We start from the raw sequence: 19,361 nt of genomic DNA, 5'->3' as shown, positions 1-19,361 counted from the left end.
CCAAAACTTTCAAACAAAAAACTAAACAAATAAAAAGAATCGACTAAAACCCACTGTCAATCCTAACAACAAACATTAAAAAAACAATTAAATCACCCAACCCTACTAAAACACAAACAAGAAAGCAACTAATCAGCAGCGCATGAACACCAAGCACAAAACTCTCGTAGTTTTTAAAATACGTCTACTAGAGAGAGGTTTTCACACCGTTATAAGGAATGATTCGTTCCCCTCTTCAACGACGTGGGATCTTATATATAAAAGTGAATGATATGTAATATCGTGAAAGATACTATTACGAGTGATAAACGACTCTACTAAATAGACATTAATGCACCACCCGAAAATTAGTACAACAAAGTAAAATGGGTTAATTGTTCTTTTTATGCACATAAAAATGAAACATTTGAAATAGCTCAATTGTCCAATTAGAACATAAAATAATATATTTGACCATTTTAATTCTTAATTCTATCGAATTAAACGTAAACTTTAAAATTAAAGGGATAAGTTGATAACTAAATTAATGTTGAACCATAGCTTCAAGCTCCCAAACAACATCTGCGATGATATCTATAGAATGCGTGTAATGTATTGGTACGACAACTTAGAGGGGGAAAAGGAAAGTGCACTACATGAGTTGAATAAGATTGAGCAACAGCGAGGAGTCGGAGGTATGAGTTGAAAAAGATTTTTTTTACTTCATTCCTAAGATCTAGCCAGAGATGTCTATATAAGTCGGGGGCCCATAGGAACCTGCCCCGAATGAGAGGACGGGTAGCAAAAAAAGATTTCTCCAGTTAGCTATACAAGTTTGGAGTCCCCGTACCTGTCTCCATCCCTGTAAACATCTCTAATTTAATTATTAGTTTTTATTAGGTAACGAATTAGTCTTTAAAATTACATTAATTTTAATAATAATTTTACGATAAAGACTAAAATTGATAGTCGTTGGATGGAACATATTTTTTGAGCGTTGACTTTTATTTTACTTAAAAAGGAAAAAGTCAAAGGGTTTGTAGTCATGGGTGGAACGTGGGTATTGTTGTCATTTTATTAAAGCCATCAAAATTCAAATACGGGGGTTTCTTTTATTCCTTCGCTTTGAAGAAATAAGAAAGAAGGGAGAAGCAGCCAGCGGAGCGCGTAGTATTATTGACCGTAAAGAGCGCGTATTATTATTGACATAAAAATTCAAATTAATTTCTAAATTTTGTCGTGCCTACCACCAGACTCAGACTCCGTACGCGCAATAACTCTCAAGTAATCAACACCTGCCTCCACGCGCTTCATTTCTGCCAACTTTTACGCGCCACGTTCATATCCCAATTTATAATATTACCCCTCTTTTAAATTTTTTTTTTTAAATTGGAGTTTGACAAATTCGGATAAATAACAAAAATGATATTATAAAAAAAAGATTTTTTTTTTTTTTTTTTACTTCAAACAGGTATTTATTTATTTAAATTTATTGCTGTTGTCACTTAATTTTTAATTTATTTATTAGATATATAATTAAATTTTATTTTTTTACAGCTCAATAAATTTTGTTAAATATTAAATTGATAAATAATTTATAAACATTTTTCAAAGTTTTTGGAGTTAGATTGAGTGGGTAAATACGTCATTTTAAATTATTAAGATATTTTACAAACTTCACCAACTATTTAAAATTAATTTAATGTTAAATATAAATTTCATACTTTATAATTAATTTAGACTCACCTTTTAAATTTGTCATCAATTATGGATATGGCATTTTCGTAATAATCTTGAAATTGATGTCGACAATCACACTATCCAATCTCTATATAAACCCTCCACCGTATGTAGTCTTCCAATTTATTATATCTACTTGGTATCAGCTCCTCAGTTAAGTTTGCTTTTTTGCTTGCGGAGAAAAAAAATGTCGGGTTATCCAAATCAGCCTTCCGGTTACGGTTACGGCTACGGCGGCGCCGGTGGTTATGGAGCTCCACCACCGACGGCTCAGCCTTACGGTTCTTCACCCTACGGCTCGCAACATCCTCCGCCTCATTCTCAGCAGCCGTACGCTCCGGTGGCTGCGCCATACGGCGCACCGTCGGCACCTTACGGGTCAAATCCGGGTGAAAAGCCGCACAAGGACAAGCCTAATCAGTCTCACGGCGGAGTTGGTGGAAGTCATCAGTCTTACGGCGGTCATGGTTATCCACCGCCATCTGCTTATGGAAGCCCTTTCGCCTCACTCTTGCCGTCGGCTTTTCCGCCTGGTACTGATCCGAGCATTGTTACCTGTTTTCAAGTAGCCGATCAGGATGGGAGCGGGTTTATTGATGATAAGGAGTTGCAAGGTGTTCTATCTTCGTATAATCAGAAGTTTAGCATCAGAACTGTTCATCTCCTCATGTACCATTTCACCAACACGAACACAAGGAAGATCGGTAATCTTACTTACTCCCTCTTTCGCCTTTTTGTTTGCCCTGGAAATAGGAAATTTCATGAGATTTTAGTTTCTTAAATCAACAACAGTAATGATGAACAAAAAAAAAAGGAAGAAAAGAGAACCTGTGGGAATCTGGAGAACCCAGGTTAGAGCAAAAAGACAAACAGTTGGTCAGTGGGTCAGGGGCGACCCTGATCCGGACATCTATTATTAGTTTCAGCTAATTTCAATCGAAAAATAAACTGAAAAAGATGAAGTACTTTTTATAAATTGAACGGATGGGAACAGGTCATCCGTTCAGTGTCAAAACATTCGAGGTGAATTTCATATAATTGCACTGAATTGAAATATGCCTTTTTAGTGATTAAGATTGATTGTTATTACTAGTAGTTGATTAGTTCATAAAGTTCATAAATCTTATCTATGAGGTATTCTGCATGATATATTCACTAGAAGAACCCGAATACTTTGTATTTCTATACAAGAAATCTCCCAGTGATTTTGTCTGCGATAAGTTGGTGAAGTTATTTTAAGTTTTATTCAAAATGTATTAAGAAAATTTCGAACCTGCTATTTGGACTTATATTAGCTGTGGTGGTTGCACGAATTTCACTATTTTCTAACTTGTGGTTAAAGTTATTTGACTTTTCATACCTCAAAAGCTTTCGTGTTAATACAGTCTCTGTTATTATGCAAGTATTTTTTTGAAGTTATTCAAAGCCTCGTCTTTTGAATAGAGTATGTAGTTTAATTTCCATTTCTTTATCTGTTCGAAGCATCTTATTTTATTATTATGATTATGACTTTTTCAATGTACTTGATCTTGAACAAGCCTTGGTGATTTGAATGGGCGGACAATGCTGCTATAGATTTGATATATTATGCTGGGTTGTTCATCTTTAAATCGTGCCTTTTACTTTTCTATTGACACTGTCTTTTGCATTTCTTTTCTGAAAAACAGGACCCAAGGAGTTCATTGCTCTGTTTTATGGTCTTCAGAGCTGGAGGGTAAGCTGAATAATTGATATTGTTTTAGCCCAACTTTATCTGTTGGTCTATGAAACTGAGTATTTATTGCATCTTTGTCAGGGTATTTTTGAGAGATTTGATTCAGATAGAAGTGGAAAAATCGATTACAATGAGTTGCGAGAAGCACTTTTGAGTTTGGGCTTCGCAGTCTCACCGATGGTCTTGGACTTGCTCGTGTCTAAGTTCGACAAAAGTGGTGGGAAGAGCAAGGCCATTGAATATGATAATTTCATAGAGTACGTTTCTCCCCCTTACTCTACATGATACTTGAGCTTGAAGTTTCCATTATCAATATTCTCATTGTTTTTTTCCTTTTTGCAAATGCAGGTGCTGCCTTACGGTCAAGGTGAGCTTCTGAATAATTTTATTTTCATATATCTTTCGTATATTACGACATATACTGGTTAGAAGTGATGGCATCATCCGTGTATTTAGTTCTGCATTCTTGCCTACTCGTCTTTAGATCTACTACAAAACTCGGAACTCGATTTTTTTTCATTCATGTCGATGCCTATGAATAGCCTGAATATGTTTTACACCATTTTAGTGCCTGTGGCCATCAATTAGTCACTTACTATCGGATTTCGCTTCAAGTAAATTGTTCATAATGTTTTTTCACACTGGCATTGTGAACTCTTGACGGTTTTTGTGGCTTCTGCAAACATTTTGATGCCATGGGAGGAAGAAAAGGCTAAAACTGAAGTGCTTTTGATGTTATAAATTACAGGGACTGACTGAGAAATTCAAGGAAAAGGACACCACATATTCGGGTTCTGCAACCTTCAGTTACGAGGCGTTCATGCTGACCGTCCTGCCATTCCTCATCGCCTGATGAGTTTTTCAGCCTTTATTCCAGCGTTTGTGGTCAGTGTAAAGCTTGAGTTTTCTTTGGTTTTTCTTTTGAATATCTGTTGTGTTTGATAGAAACTATATGTATGTAGCCTTATCCGTATCAACGCTCTTTGTTTATGTATAAGTTGGCTATCTTAAGTATTCAATGATAGTTCCATGAATGTCTCAACTATTACCTGTTTTCCTTCCTCGGTTTCCAGTTTTGCATTTGACAGTAAAATTTAAGTCAATTGTATCAATATAATGATGTGACGTGCAACGAATAACCTAGCATTGATAGGTATTCAGGTTAATTAAGAGAGGTTGTTAGGTATTCAGGTTTCCAATCTTAGCCGAAGAGGGTTGGAAATGGTGTTAAAGTGAGATATGTCCTAATATGTCATCGTTTGAAGATGAACTCTAGAGGATAATGTAACTCTTGAGAAAATGAGGAGTACATAAATAAATCAACATGACATATGAACGAGAAGGATCTTGAGGCTATACAAACAAGAAATGGTCAATTATTAGAACTCCAAAATTTAATGGGTTTGACTTGGATACTATGCTAGATGACCTTCGAGAGAATCTCGTAAGAACCATGTAATTGAAGATAAAACACGTTGAAATGACCTGCATTGATTTATAGGGAGTAGGATCTATCTTCACTCTCCTAAGCAATTAAATGTAGGTGTCATATCCAAGTCACAAAAGTCACAAAAGACACGTGAGAATGGGAGGGGTAAATGTCATATTTAGGTCACAAACAGGCACACAAGACTTGGAGGGATAGATGTCATATCTAGGTTACAAAAGGCAGGTGAGTGAGTCTAGGAGGGATACATGTCATTTTAGGCACGTGTGACAAGGGATAAATTGTAATAGTTCATGCTCACTGCTAGTAGATATACATCTCATTTTCAGCCTCATAGTTTTAAAACGTGTCTACTATGGAAAGGGTCTAGCCCTACTCCAATCAATGTCATGCACCATTTGGTGACTAGTTCTGATACCTTTTTGTAACAACTCAAGTCCACCGCTAATAGACATTGTCCACTTTGGTTCGTTACGTATTGCCGCCTCACAATTTTAAAACGTGTCTGCTAGAGAGAGGTTTCCACACCCTTATAAGGAATGTTTCGTTTCCGAGGCCATATCCAGGTCACAAAGGACACGTGAAATTGGGAGGGATATATGTCATATCAATGTCACAAAAGACACATTAGACTAGGAGAGTCATTAGACACTGAATTTAGATTCTAAATCATAAGAGTCTCTTACTTGTTACAAATATTTGTCGAAATCGATACGATCAACATCTCAAACTTCTTGACATTTCATCTCGTATGATATTCAGTGTACATAGTCGCCCTAAACACATAAATTATGAATCTATGACTCAATTTCAAAGAGCCAATGTTGAAGGCGCTAACGAAACTTGTAGCAGAAAACCCAACGAAATATGTAAAATTTAAGTCCGTTTATGAGATATAAATGGATGTCGATTTCCTTTTAATTTCCGTTTAAGCTTTGAGGTAAACCAACCACGAAAGTACCTTCACTTGTGTGGAGTATAAAATTGAATTCTTCTTCCACCCGTGGGTTGTACTGGCCTTGCATTTTTCTTCCAATCCTAAAGTTCCAAACATATGAAATTTAAATAAATAAATAAATAAATAAAATGCAAGATAATATTAAAAGATATTCTTTTAAATATTATAACATCAATTTGATCGATCAAAAAAACTAGTCGGGAAGGTAACAAAATTTTAGGAATTAAATTGTAATTTTCTCAAATCTTAAGAACAAAAGAACGGGAAATACTCACATCATGAATAGCATTAGCTAAAACTCTCACTTGATCTCGTGAAACTGTTCTCACCTATACCAATTCAACGACACTTAGTTCATTTGTTCACGAACTTTAGTTTATAATACTTTAATGTTCGTAACATTACAAAAGAAAGTGAGTACGAAGAAACCTTTTTGAGTATCGTCCAAACGACACCTTCGCTACATGGAGGAACCGTCAGAGAACCAATATATCGGTAATATTTTCTGTTCCCGAACTTGATGTCTCCCGGATTCACAATCCCAATTTCTTTTTCTTTTTTCCCAATTGATTTGATGTGATGAAACAGCTTCACACACAAACAACAAATCTCATGAAAATCTTCAATAATCAAAATCAAAATGACCAAAACCCAACAAAATTGAAATGATTTTAAGAAAGTAAGAGATACCCTTGAAAGGAAGGGATCAGGTCGTCCATATTTGTATACAATTCCAATAACTGCGGTCTTGTTATCTTGGCTTTGATGAACCATATGCAACTCTAGAACATGTCTGCAAAGTTTCATAACATATAGATATCACGTCTTATAAATCCCGACCACTGCCATGTTCGGGTTCTATATTGACTAATCAAAAAGAATCTAAGTGAAGTAATAGACGCTATTTTCGTTACTACGAGATTGTTTTGAGAGTTTAACGGAGTTAAACAATGACATCTCTATTATCAGAGTCATGCCCTTATCTTAACTTAGTTAGCAGAGTAAAGGTTGATTAGGATAATGTTAAAAAAAATTAGCTACTGGGATCTTCCCCAACCCTTCACTTGATGTTGTTGCTCGGTCGTGTCACCAAGAGTCTACTGAGACGAAGCTACTTGTTGGTTTAGTATTGGATGGAAACCGCTATTTTCAAAAATACCTCTAAACTTTTAATACAGTTTCGAAAATACTCTTCAAACGTATTTTTTATTAATTTAGCATATTTTTAATACTCAACGTTTTTTTTTCTTTTGGCAACGATGAGGATATGCGGGGTGGGTGAGCAACCGCGTATTTACTAATTAAGCCACAGGGTCTATGTTAGTTTGATTTCCACCTTTGTTATAGGTCTACCAAGTTCTAGTTTATCTCGATTTGAATATCTACTAGCACACATGTGATAATGACCTTGAGTAAAACCGTAAGATTCGAGTCATACTTGAATGCCATCATAGACTGAGTTAAGCTTCAGAAAAGCCGTAAAATTCAAGTTGTACTTGAATGCCACGATAGACTCAAGTACTTAACTTCGAGCTACACAAAGCTAACCCAACCCAACCCACGATTCAAACACCCTAACTCGACAATTTTTGATGTAATTCGTGAATAGAACCCTAAAAAAGAGTGAGAGAGAGAGAGAGAGAGAAACCTTGTTCCATTGAAAGAGTGCTCAGAAAGGGTATGCCAATGGCATTGGATCAACCTGTAACGAGTCCCATTGATTGTAATCTTCCCAGCATCTTGTTTCCAGCTTATCTGAACATAATATCAAAACAAACACCATTAGAGGCGAGCTTAGACACTAACCACTCTAACGTAGCACCGATACCGTCATGTCGTGGCCCCGATTCTTGATCAGCGCCGGAGCTGGGTTGTAGTCTCTTTGGAGCTTCCCAAGCTCAGGAAGAACGACCACTTCTTCTTCCACAATGTTGATGGGAGACTGATACTTCCCCTTCCCACATGACTCCCACTTTGGATTCAGCTTCCACCAACTTTTTGGCCCTTTTCCAGTTCCCTCATAGTAAGTAAATGCAGATTCGTCATCTGTTCAATAAATGCGTTGGTTTTGACTCTCAATCGAAACGAATAATCCAAACAAAAAGAAACGAAATAAATAACGTTTTACGATTAGTAACTTCTTCTAGAAATGTTAATTGTTGCCATGAACTCGACCTCACAGGAAGGCATCTGGTAAAACATCATTCCTTGGGGTTGTTGTAACGGAAGTGGAAGTGGGAGTGGAAGCAAGATCGATTATACTCACACACCCACGAACAGAGATTAAACAAAGAGACACAAAGATTTACGTGGTCCGGAGACAAGAAATTTCCCTATATCCACTACGTGGCAACCCATCACTGTAATCAAAGTGTTTATAAATGTATCTCTCACACTCTTAGTTACAAAATCTCTCTTACAAAGTTTCTCCGGATTGTTTTTGACCAAAATGACAAAAGTAATAGGAGAGATAAACCAAATAAATGAGAATTATAAACCAAATAAATGTCAATACATGCATAAAAAATGCATGAACCTATTCTCCATGACAACTTACAATAAGCATACTATCAAGGCATGTACTCTTGTGGCGACTTTGTTTTTTGTGTCCTTGTGATATACCCTGAACTCAGAAGAAAAAACAAACTATTTTTCGTACTCGACAATACCCATTTCTCATTAGAACAATAGCTAAATACGTATCTATAATCGATGGTTATTAGAGATGTGTAAAACTTAAGTCTATATCGAATTGAACGTTGAACGATTTGGAAAAAATGGAGGGAAAAAGGACATACCCACTTCAGAACCAGATGCCTTGGAAATGGAGGAAAGAAGGAAAAAAGCAGCAAAGAAAAGGAAATAGTTAGGTCTGTTGTTGAAGAAGAAGGCCATGGCTACTCTGCAACGCTTTTTGTTGCTGTTTCCTTTGTGTATTTATAATTAATTTTGGACAAATTATGGAAAAAAAGGCTTAATGGAGAAATTAATATTTTACATAAATGGGAATATAAAAATAATATAATGTTACAAAAATAAAAAATGAGTTACGGACGTTTTGATTTTTTTTTTTTTTTATTATTGGAGTTATTATTTGAATGAAAATAATAATTATAGATTCACTGAATTTAATGAAAATCAACTTATAATTAATTTAAATTTTATTATTAATAAAAAGATACGATTTAAAAAAAAAATTAAAAACATGCCCTTAAATTAATTTTAAATTTTAAAAATAAATTTTTAAAAGAAAAATTAAAATGTATTTTTTTTTAAATTAAGGACATTAATGAAAATTAAAAAAATTTAAAGATATTTTTTAATAAATAATTAACTGTCTTATCCAAAATTATAATATTTTAAAGTTTTTTTTTTAAATGGTATTGAAACTTTAAAAAATTTACGAGTATATTTTAGAAAATTTAAAATATTTTTATTAATTTAATTGAGATTTAAAATATAGAAACTAAAATATTAATTTAGTTTTTTTAATGATCAATTGTAAGTAAATTGCTGAAAATTAATGTATTTTACTAAAATAAGGAAATAATTTACTATATAAATAAAAATTACCTGACAAATAGATTTATATGTATGACAACTTATATATATATATATATATATTAAAAACACCATTTTAAAAAATAATTAAAAAATCAAATATTTTTTTATAACTATTTTATTCCTGGCATGTATGCGTGTATTAATTGTTTTATTTTAATGTTTATATTTTTAATAAAGCTTAATAAGTCTATATAATTTAAATATATTTTCAAAAGTTAATTAAGACAAAAAAAAAAATTCGTCCCATAGCTAAATTGAATGAATCAAACATCCGGCGTTAGATAAGGGTAAAATGGTAATTTTTCTTTCAATTATCGAACTGCATTTTGATAAAATTTTGAAATTTAATCTTTGTAGCGTACAGATTTCAATAATTTTAGTCGATAGGAATTTGTTGGATTCGGACAGAGAACGTTTCGAGTCCATTATACTTCTTTTGATTGTTGTAACAATTGGCTTCTCGAGAGACTCGAGCTATAGATGTAGAATACTTGAAAAAAAAAACATAAATTTAAAATATTTAAAAATTTCAAATTATCGGTAGTCATAAAAAATAATCACAACACAGCTTAAAATGGAAGATATCATTTTTAATAAATAGTACATCAAAACTCAGTTAATAAATAGTTTTACAATAAACAGATATCACGACGAATGGAAGAGAGCTGTCTGACCTTATCCATATAATTTTAAACTTTCGAAAATATATTTAAACTTTTAAAAGTATTTTAAAAATATCGTTAAACTATGCTTTAAAAGTTAAAAAATTAGAGAAAATTCAACGAAAATCTATAAGTTGGTTGTTTACCGAGTATTTTTATACTGATTATTGCTATTTTTTATGTTTTCAAATGGATCGTTGGTTCCTGGTCGTGGGTGAGAGCGTGTAGAGCTATATAGCTTCAAGGGTAACCATAAATCGGTTTCGGTCTCAATCTCGATCTCCTATTTAACTTGTACTTTTGGAAGTTGTAATATTTTGTGAGCACTTTTGTATTTAACTACGAGCAAGAATTGGTTTTTGTTTGTTCTAAAATTTATCTTTGAATTTACGTACTTGATTTGCAAATTATTCCTTCAAAATTGAAATTTTTTATTGTCTTTTTATACTATCGAGTCCACGTAGTATTAGTGATTCAAAATCTCGAAAAGATGGGCTGTTAGAGTTCTCTCCCCTAAAGTTTTCATCTCAATAGATCTAAATATTAAAAAAAAAATAAAAATAAACAAAGGTCGTAGAAAAATTGATCGATGTTGAACTCATAAACGTGAAATATCGATGACAAGCTAAAACCATGCCTCGATAATTTCAATCCATATTTTCAAACGATTGTAAAACAATGGTTTAGTTATAAATTTCATATCGTTTTTACATATAAAATTTCATTTTTAAGGTTCGATGAAACCTCGCGGGTGATAAAATTTATAAAGTTTTATCAAAGCATAGGGATAAATTTGTAATTTGACCAAAAAAATTACGTTTTTTTAAGAAAAATTGTATGAAATCAGGTCAAAATGACATTTTTGAAATAAGGGGGTTCATATTGTTGGTGACAACAGAAAACTGAATTGAGATTGAGAGGAGGAGTGATTTGAGTGATGGGGAGGGAGGTCCTTTTATAGGGGATTCCCGGAATTGGTTGAGATTTTTGTGGATGAATTTGGGGATGAATTTGAATTCACCTACTCCTTCTCTTCCGTAACTAATTCAAATTCTATTATTAGCTATTATTAGTTTCAACACCACCCCTTAAACTGAATTCTGCGGAAATCAGAGAACTTCATTTCATCTTCTTGATATACATCTTGGATTCTGCATATCCCCATCTTTCTTCTGAGCGAACAATGGTTGTTTCAAGGGCTTTGTCAATAGGTCTGCGATTTGTTCATCACTTCGGCAAAAGTTGAGTTCAATAATGCCTTCTTTACACAAATCACGCAAGAAATGAAATCGAACATCGATGTGCTTGCTCCTTCCATGCAACACAGAATTTTTAGACAACTTAATAGTTGACATATTATCACAATATATAACCGTCGTACTTGGTTGCTTCTGATTAAGAATTTCAAGCATTTTTCTTAACCAAATTGCTTGGCACGAGCATGCTGCTGCTGCCACAAATTCTGCTTCTGTCGTTGAGAGTGTTACAATAGGTTGCTTCTTTGAAAACCAGCAAATAGCTCCTGAACTCATCAAGAAAATACTTTCTGAAGTACTTTTACGATCGTCTATATCACCTGCATAGTCGCTATCTGTATAGCCAACTATCTTCGGATCATCTCCTTTTTTGTAGAATACCCCCAAATCAGAGGTTCCTCTCACATAACGAAGTATTCTTCTTGCTGCATTGAGATGTTTTTCCGTTGGATGCTCTATGTAACGACTTATCATACTAACCGCATACATGATGTCTGGTCTTGTTGAAGTTAGGTACATCAAACTTCCCACAATTTGTTTGAAGTACCTATTATAAACCTCTCGCCCGTCAATGTCCTTGTGCAACTTTAAACCCAATTCTGATGGAGTTCCAAATGTGCGCTCATCCAATTTAAATCTTTCAAGTAATTCTTGAGCATACTTCTTCTGACAGATAAAGTTACCTGCGGGAGTTTGAGTAACTTCTACTCCAAGAAAATATCTCATCAAGCCAAGATCTCCCTTTTCAGTTTTCACATACAACGTATGTTCATACGGGCATTTAGTGAATCCCATCTTTTCAAAATGAGAATCAATGCGACTGTACCATGCCCTCGGAGCTTGCTTCAAACCGTACAAAGCTTTCTTCAACTTGTATACTTGTTCCTCTTTGCCTTTTTGAACAAAACCTTCTGGTTGCTCCACATATACTTCCTCTTGAAGCTCTCCATGTAAGAAGGCTGATTTCACATCAAGTTGATAAATAGGCCAAGATTTCTGTGCTGCAATAGAAATTATGAGCCTGATAGTGTCTTGACGTGCCACTGGTGCAAATACCTCCTTGATGAGCCTGATAGTGTCTTGTATCCTTTTGCAACAAGTCGCGCCTTGTACTTATCCACCTCACCGTTTTCATTCAACTTGGTTTTGAAAACCCATTTTACTCCGATTGTTTTCTGCCCTCTAGAAAGATCAGTGAGCTCCCAAGTCTTGTTCTTCTCTATGGATTTGATTTCACTGTCCATAGCTTCCTTCCATTTCTTCTCTTTTACTGCTTCTTCATAGACAATTGGATCACTATCCATAAAGAATGCAAAATAACCACTATCACTTGATTCATAATCCATCTCATAATCAATCATCCAGTTTGGTCTTTTTCTTGTTCTTGGATGTCTTTGATTATGATCATGATCTTCTTCTACTGGTTCTTCTTGTTGAGCTTGTGATGAGCTCTCTCCATGCTCATAGTGAGGCTGAATAGGAGCTTCAGTTTGTTCTTCTTCAAGATCTACAGGAATCTGCTGATTCACAGTGATCTTTTCTTCCCATGTCCAAGTCTTATTTTCGTCAAAGACTACATCACAACTCACCACCACCTTCTTTGTCAAAGGATCGTAGAGCTTGTATGCCTTAGAGGTCTCGCTTACTCCAAGGAACACACACTTCGAACTCTTGTCCTCAAGTTTCTTCCTTTTCTCATCAGGAACGTGTGCATATGCTATGCACCCAAAGATTCTAAAGTGGTCTACTGCAGGTTTTCTTCCGCTCCATGCTTCTTGTGGAGTCATGTCTCTAACAGAAAAGGTAGGGCTCCGATTAAGAATGTGAACGGACCACATAACAGCTTCTGGCCAGAATTCCTTCGGGACTTCTCCTTTATTTAGTAAACTTCGAACCATGTTCAGAATGGTCCTGTTTTTCCTTTCGGCCACACCATTTTGTTGTGGTGTATATGCTGTTGTTAATTGCCTCCGTATGCCCTTCTCTTCACAAAATTGAATAAACTCTTTCGAGCAGAATTCTCCACCTCTGTCAGTTCTTAAAACCTTTACTCTTCTTCCAGTTTTGGTTTTCATAGTAGCACAAAATTTTTTGAAGCAGTCAAAGGCTTCTGATTTGGCGTGCAAGAAATAAGTCCATGTTTTTCGACTAAAATCATCGATGAGGGTCGTGAAATATTTCTTGTTACCATTTGATGCAGGAGAGATGGGACCACATATGTCTGAATGAATAACTCCAAAATTGCTTGAACTCTTCTTGATTTTCCAGATGGAAAAGAGTTTCTTTCATGTTTTGCTACTACACAGCTCTCGCAAATTTCCGTTGGTGGAGTAATATCTGGCAACCCAGTTACCATCTTCTTTGAGGACAACGTCTTTAATCCTTTGAAGTGTAGATGACCGTACCTAAAATGCCAAAGCCAAGTGGTATCTTCTTTCTTCACCATCAAACTTTTGGCAACGATATTTAACGTCAACGAATATAGACGGTTGGTGGTCATCTTCATCTTAGCAATCGATCCTCTTTTGGAGTCATAAATTTCACATTCATCATTTTGGAATGTGATCACATACCCCTTTTCTTGTAACTGACCGATACTAAGTAAGTTGGCCTTCAGATCAGGAATGTAGAATACATTAGAAATAGACTCTACAAAGCCATTTCTAGTCTTGATATCTACGGTTCCTTTCCCCATCACTTGGAGAGATGAATTGTTGCCAAGAGAGACCGTAGTATGAAAATTTTCATCTAAAGTTGAGAAGAATTCCTTACAACCTGTCATATGATTGCTGCATCCAGAGTCTACGACCCATACACCTTGATCTGCCACCTTCATAGCATGGAATGACATTAATAATGTTTCTTCTTCTCTTCTCTCCACAAAATTAGATTGATTTCTTTTCTCCTTTTGAAGCCTGGTATAGCATTCATTTTTGTAATGTCCAAGGCGTCTACATCTGTAACATTTCACCTTAGACTTGTCAAAGTGCCTCTTGCCTTTGTTGTCATAATCGTTTCTGACTAGGTCTGCTGACCTGCCAACATCTCCACTTCTTTCTCGACTGCCTCTCTCACGACCTCTGCCTCTTCTTTGCCCTCTACCTCTAGAGCTTGAAGTTTCACTTGGTGTGGATATCTTTAAGGTTGTCATCTCCTCTATTGCACTTGTACGATTGAGCCTCTGCTCATGTACTAATAGGGAGCTTTGGAGTTCATCTATTTGCATTTCCTCGACATTGTTTGCTTCTTCGATAGAACATACAATGTAATCGAACTTTGGTGTTAGTGATCGCAAAATCTTTTCTACGATCGCAACATCTGTGATTGAACCACCATGCATCCTCATTTTACTTGCAAGACTTATAACCTTGCCAATATAATCATTCACCGTTTCTCCCTTTTGCATTTGGAGAATTTCAAAGTCTCTCCTAACTGCCTGTAGTTGAGCACGTTTTACTCTCGTTGAGCCTTGATACTTCCTCCTCATAGAGTCCCAAATTTCCTTGGATGTCTTCTTCTGAAGCATTGTTTCCAAGATAGTCCTATCAATGGACTGAAATAAATAGTTCTTGACCTTCAGGTCCTTCAACTTCAATGCTGCCAACAGTTGCTGTCGATCAGCTGAGAGTATCTTGCCTTCATTTGGCTCTTCATAACCTGTTTCCACCATATCAAAGAACTCCTTTGATCTGAGAAAATTTTCTATCAACATCGCCCAATGATCATAGTGACCATCGAACCTCGGGATGGCGGGCTGAACGTAGTTCTCAACTTGTTTTTCTGCTGCTGCAAGATCGCTCTGATACCAGTTGTTGGTGACAACAGAAAACTGAATTGAGATTGAGAGGAGGAGTGATTTGAGTGATGGGGAGGGAGGTCCTTTTATAGGGGATTCCCGGAATTGGTTGAGATTTTTGTGGATGATTTTGAGGATGAATTTGAATTCACCTCCTCCTTCTCTTCCGTAACTAATTCAAATTCTATTATTAGCTATTATTAGTTTCAACACATATGACTCGAAAAACTCCTTTCTTCTATATTTTCAGGGAAAGAGAATTAGTATATGATATATTCGAAGCAGCCACCGGTATGAGAATGATGCATAATTATTTTCGTATCGGGGGAGTCGCGGCTGATCTACCTCATGGATGGATAGATAAATGTTTGGATTTCTGATATTATTTTTTGACAGCAGTTGCTGAACATCAAAAACTTATTACACAAGATCCTATTTTTTTAGAACGAGTTGAGGGAGTAGGCATTATTTATGGAGAAGAGGTAATAAATTGGGGGTTATGAGGACCAATGCTGCGAGCGAGCTTCCGGAATACCATGGGATCTTCGTAAAGTTGATCATTATGAGTGTTATGACGAATTTGACAATTTATATATATATAATTTTGTGTCGGGTCAACTCGAAAAATTGAGTTACATCTCAACTTCACCATACCTTACTTTTAAGATTAGGGTTTTTATCTTCATTTCTTCTCAAAACCGTTTGCTTTCTGTATTCTAAATAATCAAGCACAATCAACTCTCCCATGGCGGAGTACGATCTAACTCCGCGAATCGCTCCAAATTTGGACCGTCATCTTGTTTTCCCTCTCCTCGAGTTCCTTCAAGAGAGGCAGTTTTACCCTGACGAGCAGATCCTCAAGGCCAAGATCGAGCTTCTCAACAGGACCAACATGGTTGATTACGCCATGGACATTCACAAGTCGCTGTATCACACCGACGATGTTCCTCAAGGCATGGCCATCTCTTTGTTTTTTATTTTGTTGCTTGGTTTTTTTGTATGTTGACGTGTTTGTGGTGGGATTGGTGTAGATATGGTGGATAGAAGGGTGGAAGTGGTGGCGAGGCTTAAGGCTCTGGAGGAGTCCGCAGCGCCACTTGTTGCTTTTCTGCAGAATCCGGCTGCTGTTCAGGAACTGAGGGCTGATAAGCAGTACAATCTTCAAATGCTTAATGATCGTTATCAGGTACATTCATGGTCTCAGAATTACAATTTATTTTTTCTGTTGTACGCCTCTTCTCCAATAAACAACGTTCAATTCTTTGTTCGGATGTAATATCATCTTGGTTGAAGCTCAGTGCTGCTATTTATGTTCTTTCTTTTATGTCCTACCTCCTTTTGCATAAAGCTCTTATTACATTTGATTGGTTTGGGGGTTCTTTAACTTTACATTTAGTATTGAGAGTGGTTATTGAATTAGCCTTTTGGGTTTTGTAAAACCCTATTTCCAGATTGGTCCAGATCAAATAGAAGCGTTATACCAATATGCCAAATTTCAGTTCGAGTGTGGGAACTACTCTGGTGCTGCTGACTATCTCTATCAGTACAGAGCCTTATGCACAGACAGTGAAAGGAGCCTGAGTGCTCTATGGGGAAAATTGGCAGCTGAAATTTTAATGCAGAATTGGGATATTGCTGTTGAGGAGCTTAATCGTTTGAAAGAGATTATCGACTCTAAGGTGGGGTGATCTATCTAGCTCTTTTTATTTGTGTGTACAATATATGCCATCGCTCTACTGACTTTCTTTCTTGTGATGCCTAATCAAGAATTTCTCATCACCGATGAAACAAGTGCAAGGCAGAATATGGTTGATGCATTGGAGCCTCTTCATATTTTTCAATCACGAGAATGGAAGAACACAGATAATTGACCTGTTTAATCAAGATAAGTAAGTCTACTGGGTCTTGCCTGTTTTCACTACTTTTTATTGATAATACATGTAGAAGTACTCTTCCCTGTTTTGATTAGTTAATTATCTGCAATTCTTAATTATGTGGAGACATCTTCTTAAAAAAAAATTCCTTTAGGGCTCATTTTGCTTGATTGGAGCCTCTTAAAAATAATGCTTCATATGTTCTCCATGATAAGGTCATGGAAGACAACGAAAAACATGCCCTTATGTAGGTGAGATAATGGATGTGGATATTCATAATGAGGGCCCATGTCTAACAGTAAAACATGAAAATAAGTTTGTGACATAAATTAAGAATAGAGGATCCATCTGAGTGACGAGTTAATTCAGGCCTTTCCCTGTTGTTTTAATGAGGTGATACCTTTCTATTCTGTAGGTATTTAAATGCCATTCAAACCAATGCTCCCCATCTTTTACGCTATCTGGCCACTGCATTCATTGTTAACAAAAGACGGAGGCCACAATTCAAAGATTTTATCAAGGTTATTCAGCAAGAACAATATTCCTATAATGATCCCATCACAGAGTTTTTGACTTGTGTGTATGTCAATTATGATTTCGATGGGGCACAAAAGAAGATGAGGGAGTGTGAAGAAGTAAGTTTCCTGCTTCTCTTTTCTTTACGAGTGATTAGAGAGTATATTCTTATTTCCAATGGTACTTTTTGTTCATTGTTTAAGAGGTGGGGTTCGGACGGTTTGGTTACTAAGTCTTAGCTGGTCATGAACGATAAATGCTGTCAATTCTTAAAATTCTGTTGTGTTTTCAAGGCATAATTTACCACTTGTCCTCGATGTAGGTTATATTGAACGATCCTTTCCTAGGAAAGAGGCTTGAAGAAGGAAACCTTTCCACCGTTCCTTTGAGAGATGAGTTTTTGGAAACTGCTCGTCTGTTCGTCTTTGAGACTTTCTGCAGAATACATCAGCGTATTGATATGAGGTGCGTACTTGTTCATTCTCTCTTAAAATTTGTTATCTACTGATAGCTATTTATCAGGTGAATAATGATACTCTTTGCTTGTGTACGATAGAAAAGTGTATATCAAGCAAGATTTTGGAGGGTAAAAAATCATGATGATAGAATTGAACGTGCACTGAACAAATAACATGCTTGTATATCTACACATTTTCTGTGACCATCGTGGAAACTGACAAATAGTAACGCTAGCTGCGTAATCAAGAGAAAAGACCTTTGGCTTACCTTCTCAGCATTTTTAAACTTGTCTGTGGTTTCTACTCTACGAGTTTACAACACTCTCCTTTTTACTTTTTTTGGGAGCTTAAATTTGCAAACGGGTGTCAACAATATTCATTGGGCATTTAAAATTTATATCATACAAATTGTATTGATTAGAACTGTAGATGAGTTTTAAGATATCTAATTTGAGAAGCTCATCTTTGTTTCTTGTTTGTGTTTACCTCCTCTGTTCTCCATTCTTATCACTTGAAAATGGGCTGGATGGGAGCAAAAGGGGAAGAAAAAAGGTTTTACTCTAAGCTTGTAGTAAGATCGCCTTCAGCCAGTTTAATAACAGATCTGATTCTAATTCCTCTCTTTTAGTGCTGCTAAATAATGAGGTTCTCTCATGTATAAAGCTTAGTTCTCAGGATTTGTATTGGTAAAACAATACTTCCTGACCATTATTGTATATCTTCTGTCATTGTAACTTGTGACTTTTCTTGGTTCATTTCGTTGTTATATCTCAAGTGCTGGTAACTTATGGCAGCGTCCTTGCTGAAAAGTTGAACTTGAATTATGAGGAAGCTGAGCGATGGATTGTAAATCTCGTGCGCACGTCAAAGCTTGATGCGAAGATTGATTCAAAGACGGGAACAGTTATAATGGAAACGAACGAGCCTGACGTGTAAGTTTATTTCCTTCGTTTTCTCAACCTTGCTCACAGTCCGTCCTATGTCTGTGAAATGTTTACAACTCTTAGATTACTGCCACAGAGTACTGTTCTTCTTAGTCAAATGAAATTTTGATCCTTGAATTTTCAGGGTTGGGTCTGCTAGGCATTTGAAAAACTCTAGCCTTCGAACTTGTAATTTCAAAATTTTGAAAGTTTACAAGGACCAAAACTTATAATTGGACTTAGTTTTGGCTCAATTAGTTTGAGGTTGTAGAACTTCTGGTAATAATTGTTAATATGAAATTGACACGCTTCGTTTTCAGGCATGAGCAATTGATCGACCACACGAAGTCATTATCTGGGCGTACTTACAAGTTAGTGACCCAACTTCTAGAGCATGCGCAGGCTCAAGCAGCCAGATAATTTTTTTTTTTTTTTTTTTTTTTTTTTTTTTTTTTTTTTTTTTTTTTTTTTTTT

At 35.7% G+C, this 19,361-nt stretch overlaps 3 protein-coding genes across 3 annotated transcripts; 2 read left to right on the top strand and 1 right to left on the bottom strand.

Annotated features, from left to right (window-relative positions):
• Positions 1–1,838: 1,838 nt before the first annotated feature.
• LOC111466073 (probable calcium-binding protein CML49) lies at positions 1,839–4,478 on the top strand. The gene is made up of 5 exons (XM_023110648.1): positions 1,839–2,423; positions 3,387–3,433; positions 3,515–3,690; positions 3,782–3,800; positions 4,182–4,478. Exons 1-5 carry the CDS (start codon positions 1,907–1,909, stop codon positions 4,284–4,286), a joined length of 864 nt encoding a protein of 287 aa, XP_022966416.1. The 5' UTR covers positions 1,839–1,906; the 3' UTR covers positions 4,287–4,478.
• A 1,331-nt stretch (positions 4,479–5,809) lies between these two features.
• On the bottom strand, positions 5,810–8,738 carry LOC111466081 (alpha carbonic anhydrase 4-like). Its single transcript, XM_023110659.1, has 7 exons — positions 8,637–8,738; positions 7,667–7,884; positions 7,487–7,593; positions 6,529–6,631; positions 6,268–6,426; positions 6,114–6,167; positions 5,810–5,918 (listed from the first exon to the last, which is right to left on the bottom strand). Exons 1-7 carry the CDS (start codon positions 8,731–8,733, stop codon positions 5,844–5,846), a joined length of 813 nt encoding a protein of 270 aa, XP_022966427.1. The 5' UTR covers positions 8,734–8,738; the 3' UTR covers positions 5,810–5,843.
• A 7,044-nt stretch (positions 8,739–15,782) lies between these two features.
• Positions 15,783–19,341, top strand: LOC111466010 (eukaryotic translation initiation factor 3 subunit E). The gene is made up of 8 exons (XM_023110549.1): positions 15,783–16,069; positions 16,148–16,302; positions 16,568–16,795; positions 16,884–17,005; positions 17,406–17,625; positions 17,829–17,971; positions 18,759–18,896; positions 19,208–19,341. The coding sequence occupies exons 1-8, from the start codon at positions 15,862–15,864 to the stop codon at positions 19,305–19,307; spliced, it is 1,314 nt and encodes a 437-aa protein (XP_022966317.1). The 5' UTR covers positions 15,783–15,861; the 3' UTR covers positions 19,308–19,341.
• Positions 19,342–19,361: the final 20 nt, after the last annotated feature.

This window comes from Cucurbita maxima, unplaced genomic scaffold (genome assembly GCF_002738345.1).
Source record: "Cucurbita maxima cultivar Rimu unplaced genomic scaffold, Cmax_1.0 Cma_Scf00030, whole genome shotgun sequence".
Lineage (NCBI taxonomy): Eukaryota > Viridiplantae > Streptophyta > Magnoliopsida > Cucurbitales > Cucurbitaceae > Cucurbita > Cucurbita maxima.
This window is presented reverse-complemented; position numbering and strand designations above follow the sequence as displayed.

Coding starts and splice junctions, on each gene's coding strand:
- LOC111466081 (XM_023110659.1), bottom strand. CDS start 8,733: ATGGCCTTCTTCTTCAACAACAGACCTAACTATTTCCTTTTCTTTGCT. Junction 6,632..7,486: donor CACTCTTTCAATGGAACAAG/GTTTCTCTCTCT, acceptor GAAACTTTGCAG/ACATGTTCTAGAGTTGCATA. Junction 6,168..6,267: donor TTTGGACGATACTCAAAAAG/GTTTCTTCGTAC, acceptor GAATTGGTATAG/GTGAGAACAGTTTCACGAGA.
- LOC111466010 (XM_023110549.1), top strand. CDS start 15,862: ATGGCGGAGTACGATCTAACTCCGCGAATCGCTCCAAATTTGGACCGT. Junction 17,626..17,828: donor AGATGAGGGAGTGTGAAGAA/GTAAGTTTCCTG, acceptor TCCTCGATGTAG/GTTATATTGAACGATCCTTT. Junction 18,897..19,207: donor GAAACGAACGAGCCTGACGT/GTAAGTTTATTT, acceptor CTTCGTTTTCAG/GCATGAGCAATTGATCGACC.
- LOC111466073 (XM_023110648.1), top strand. CDS start 1,907: ATGTCGGGTTATCCAAATCAGCCTTCCGGTTACGGTTACGGCTACGGC. Junction 2,424..3,386: donor CACGAACACAAGGAAGATCG/GTAATCTTACTT, acceptor TCTGAAAAACAG/GACCCAAGGAGTTCATTGCT. Junction 3,434..3,514: donor ATGGTCTTCAGAGCTGGAGG/GTAAGCTGAATA, acceptor CATCTTTGTCAG/GGTATTTTTGAGAGATTTGA.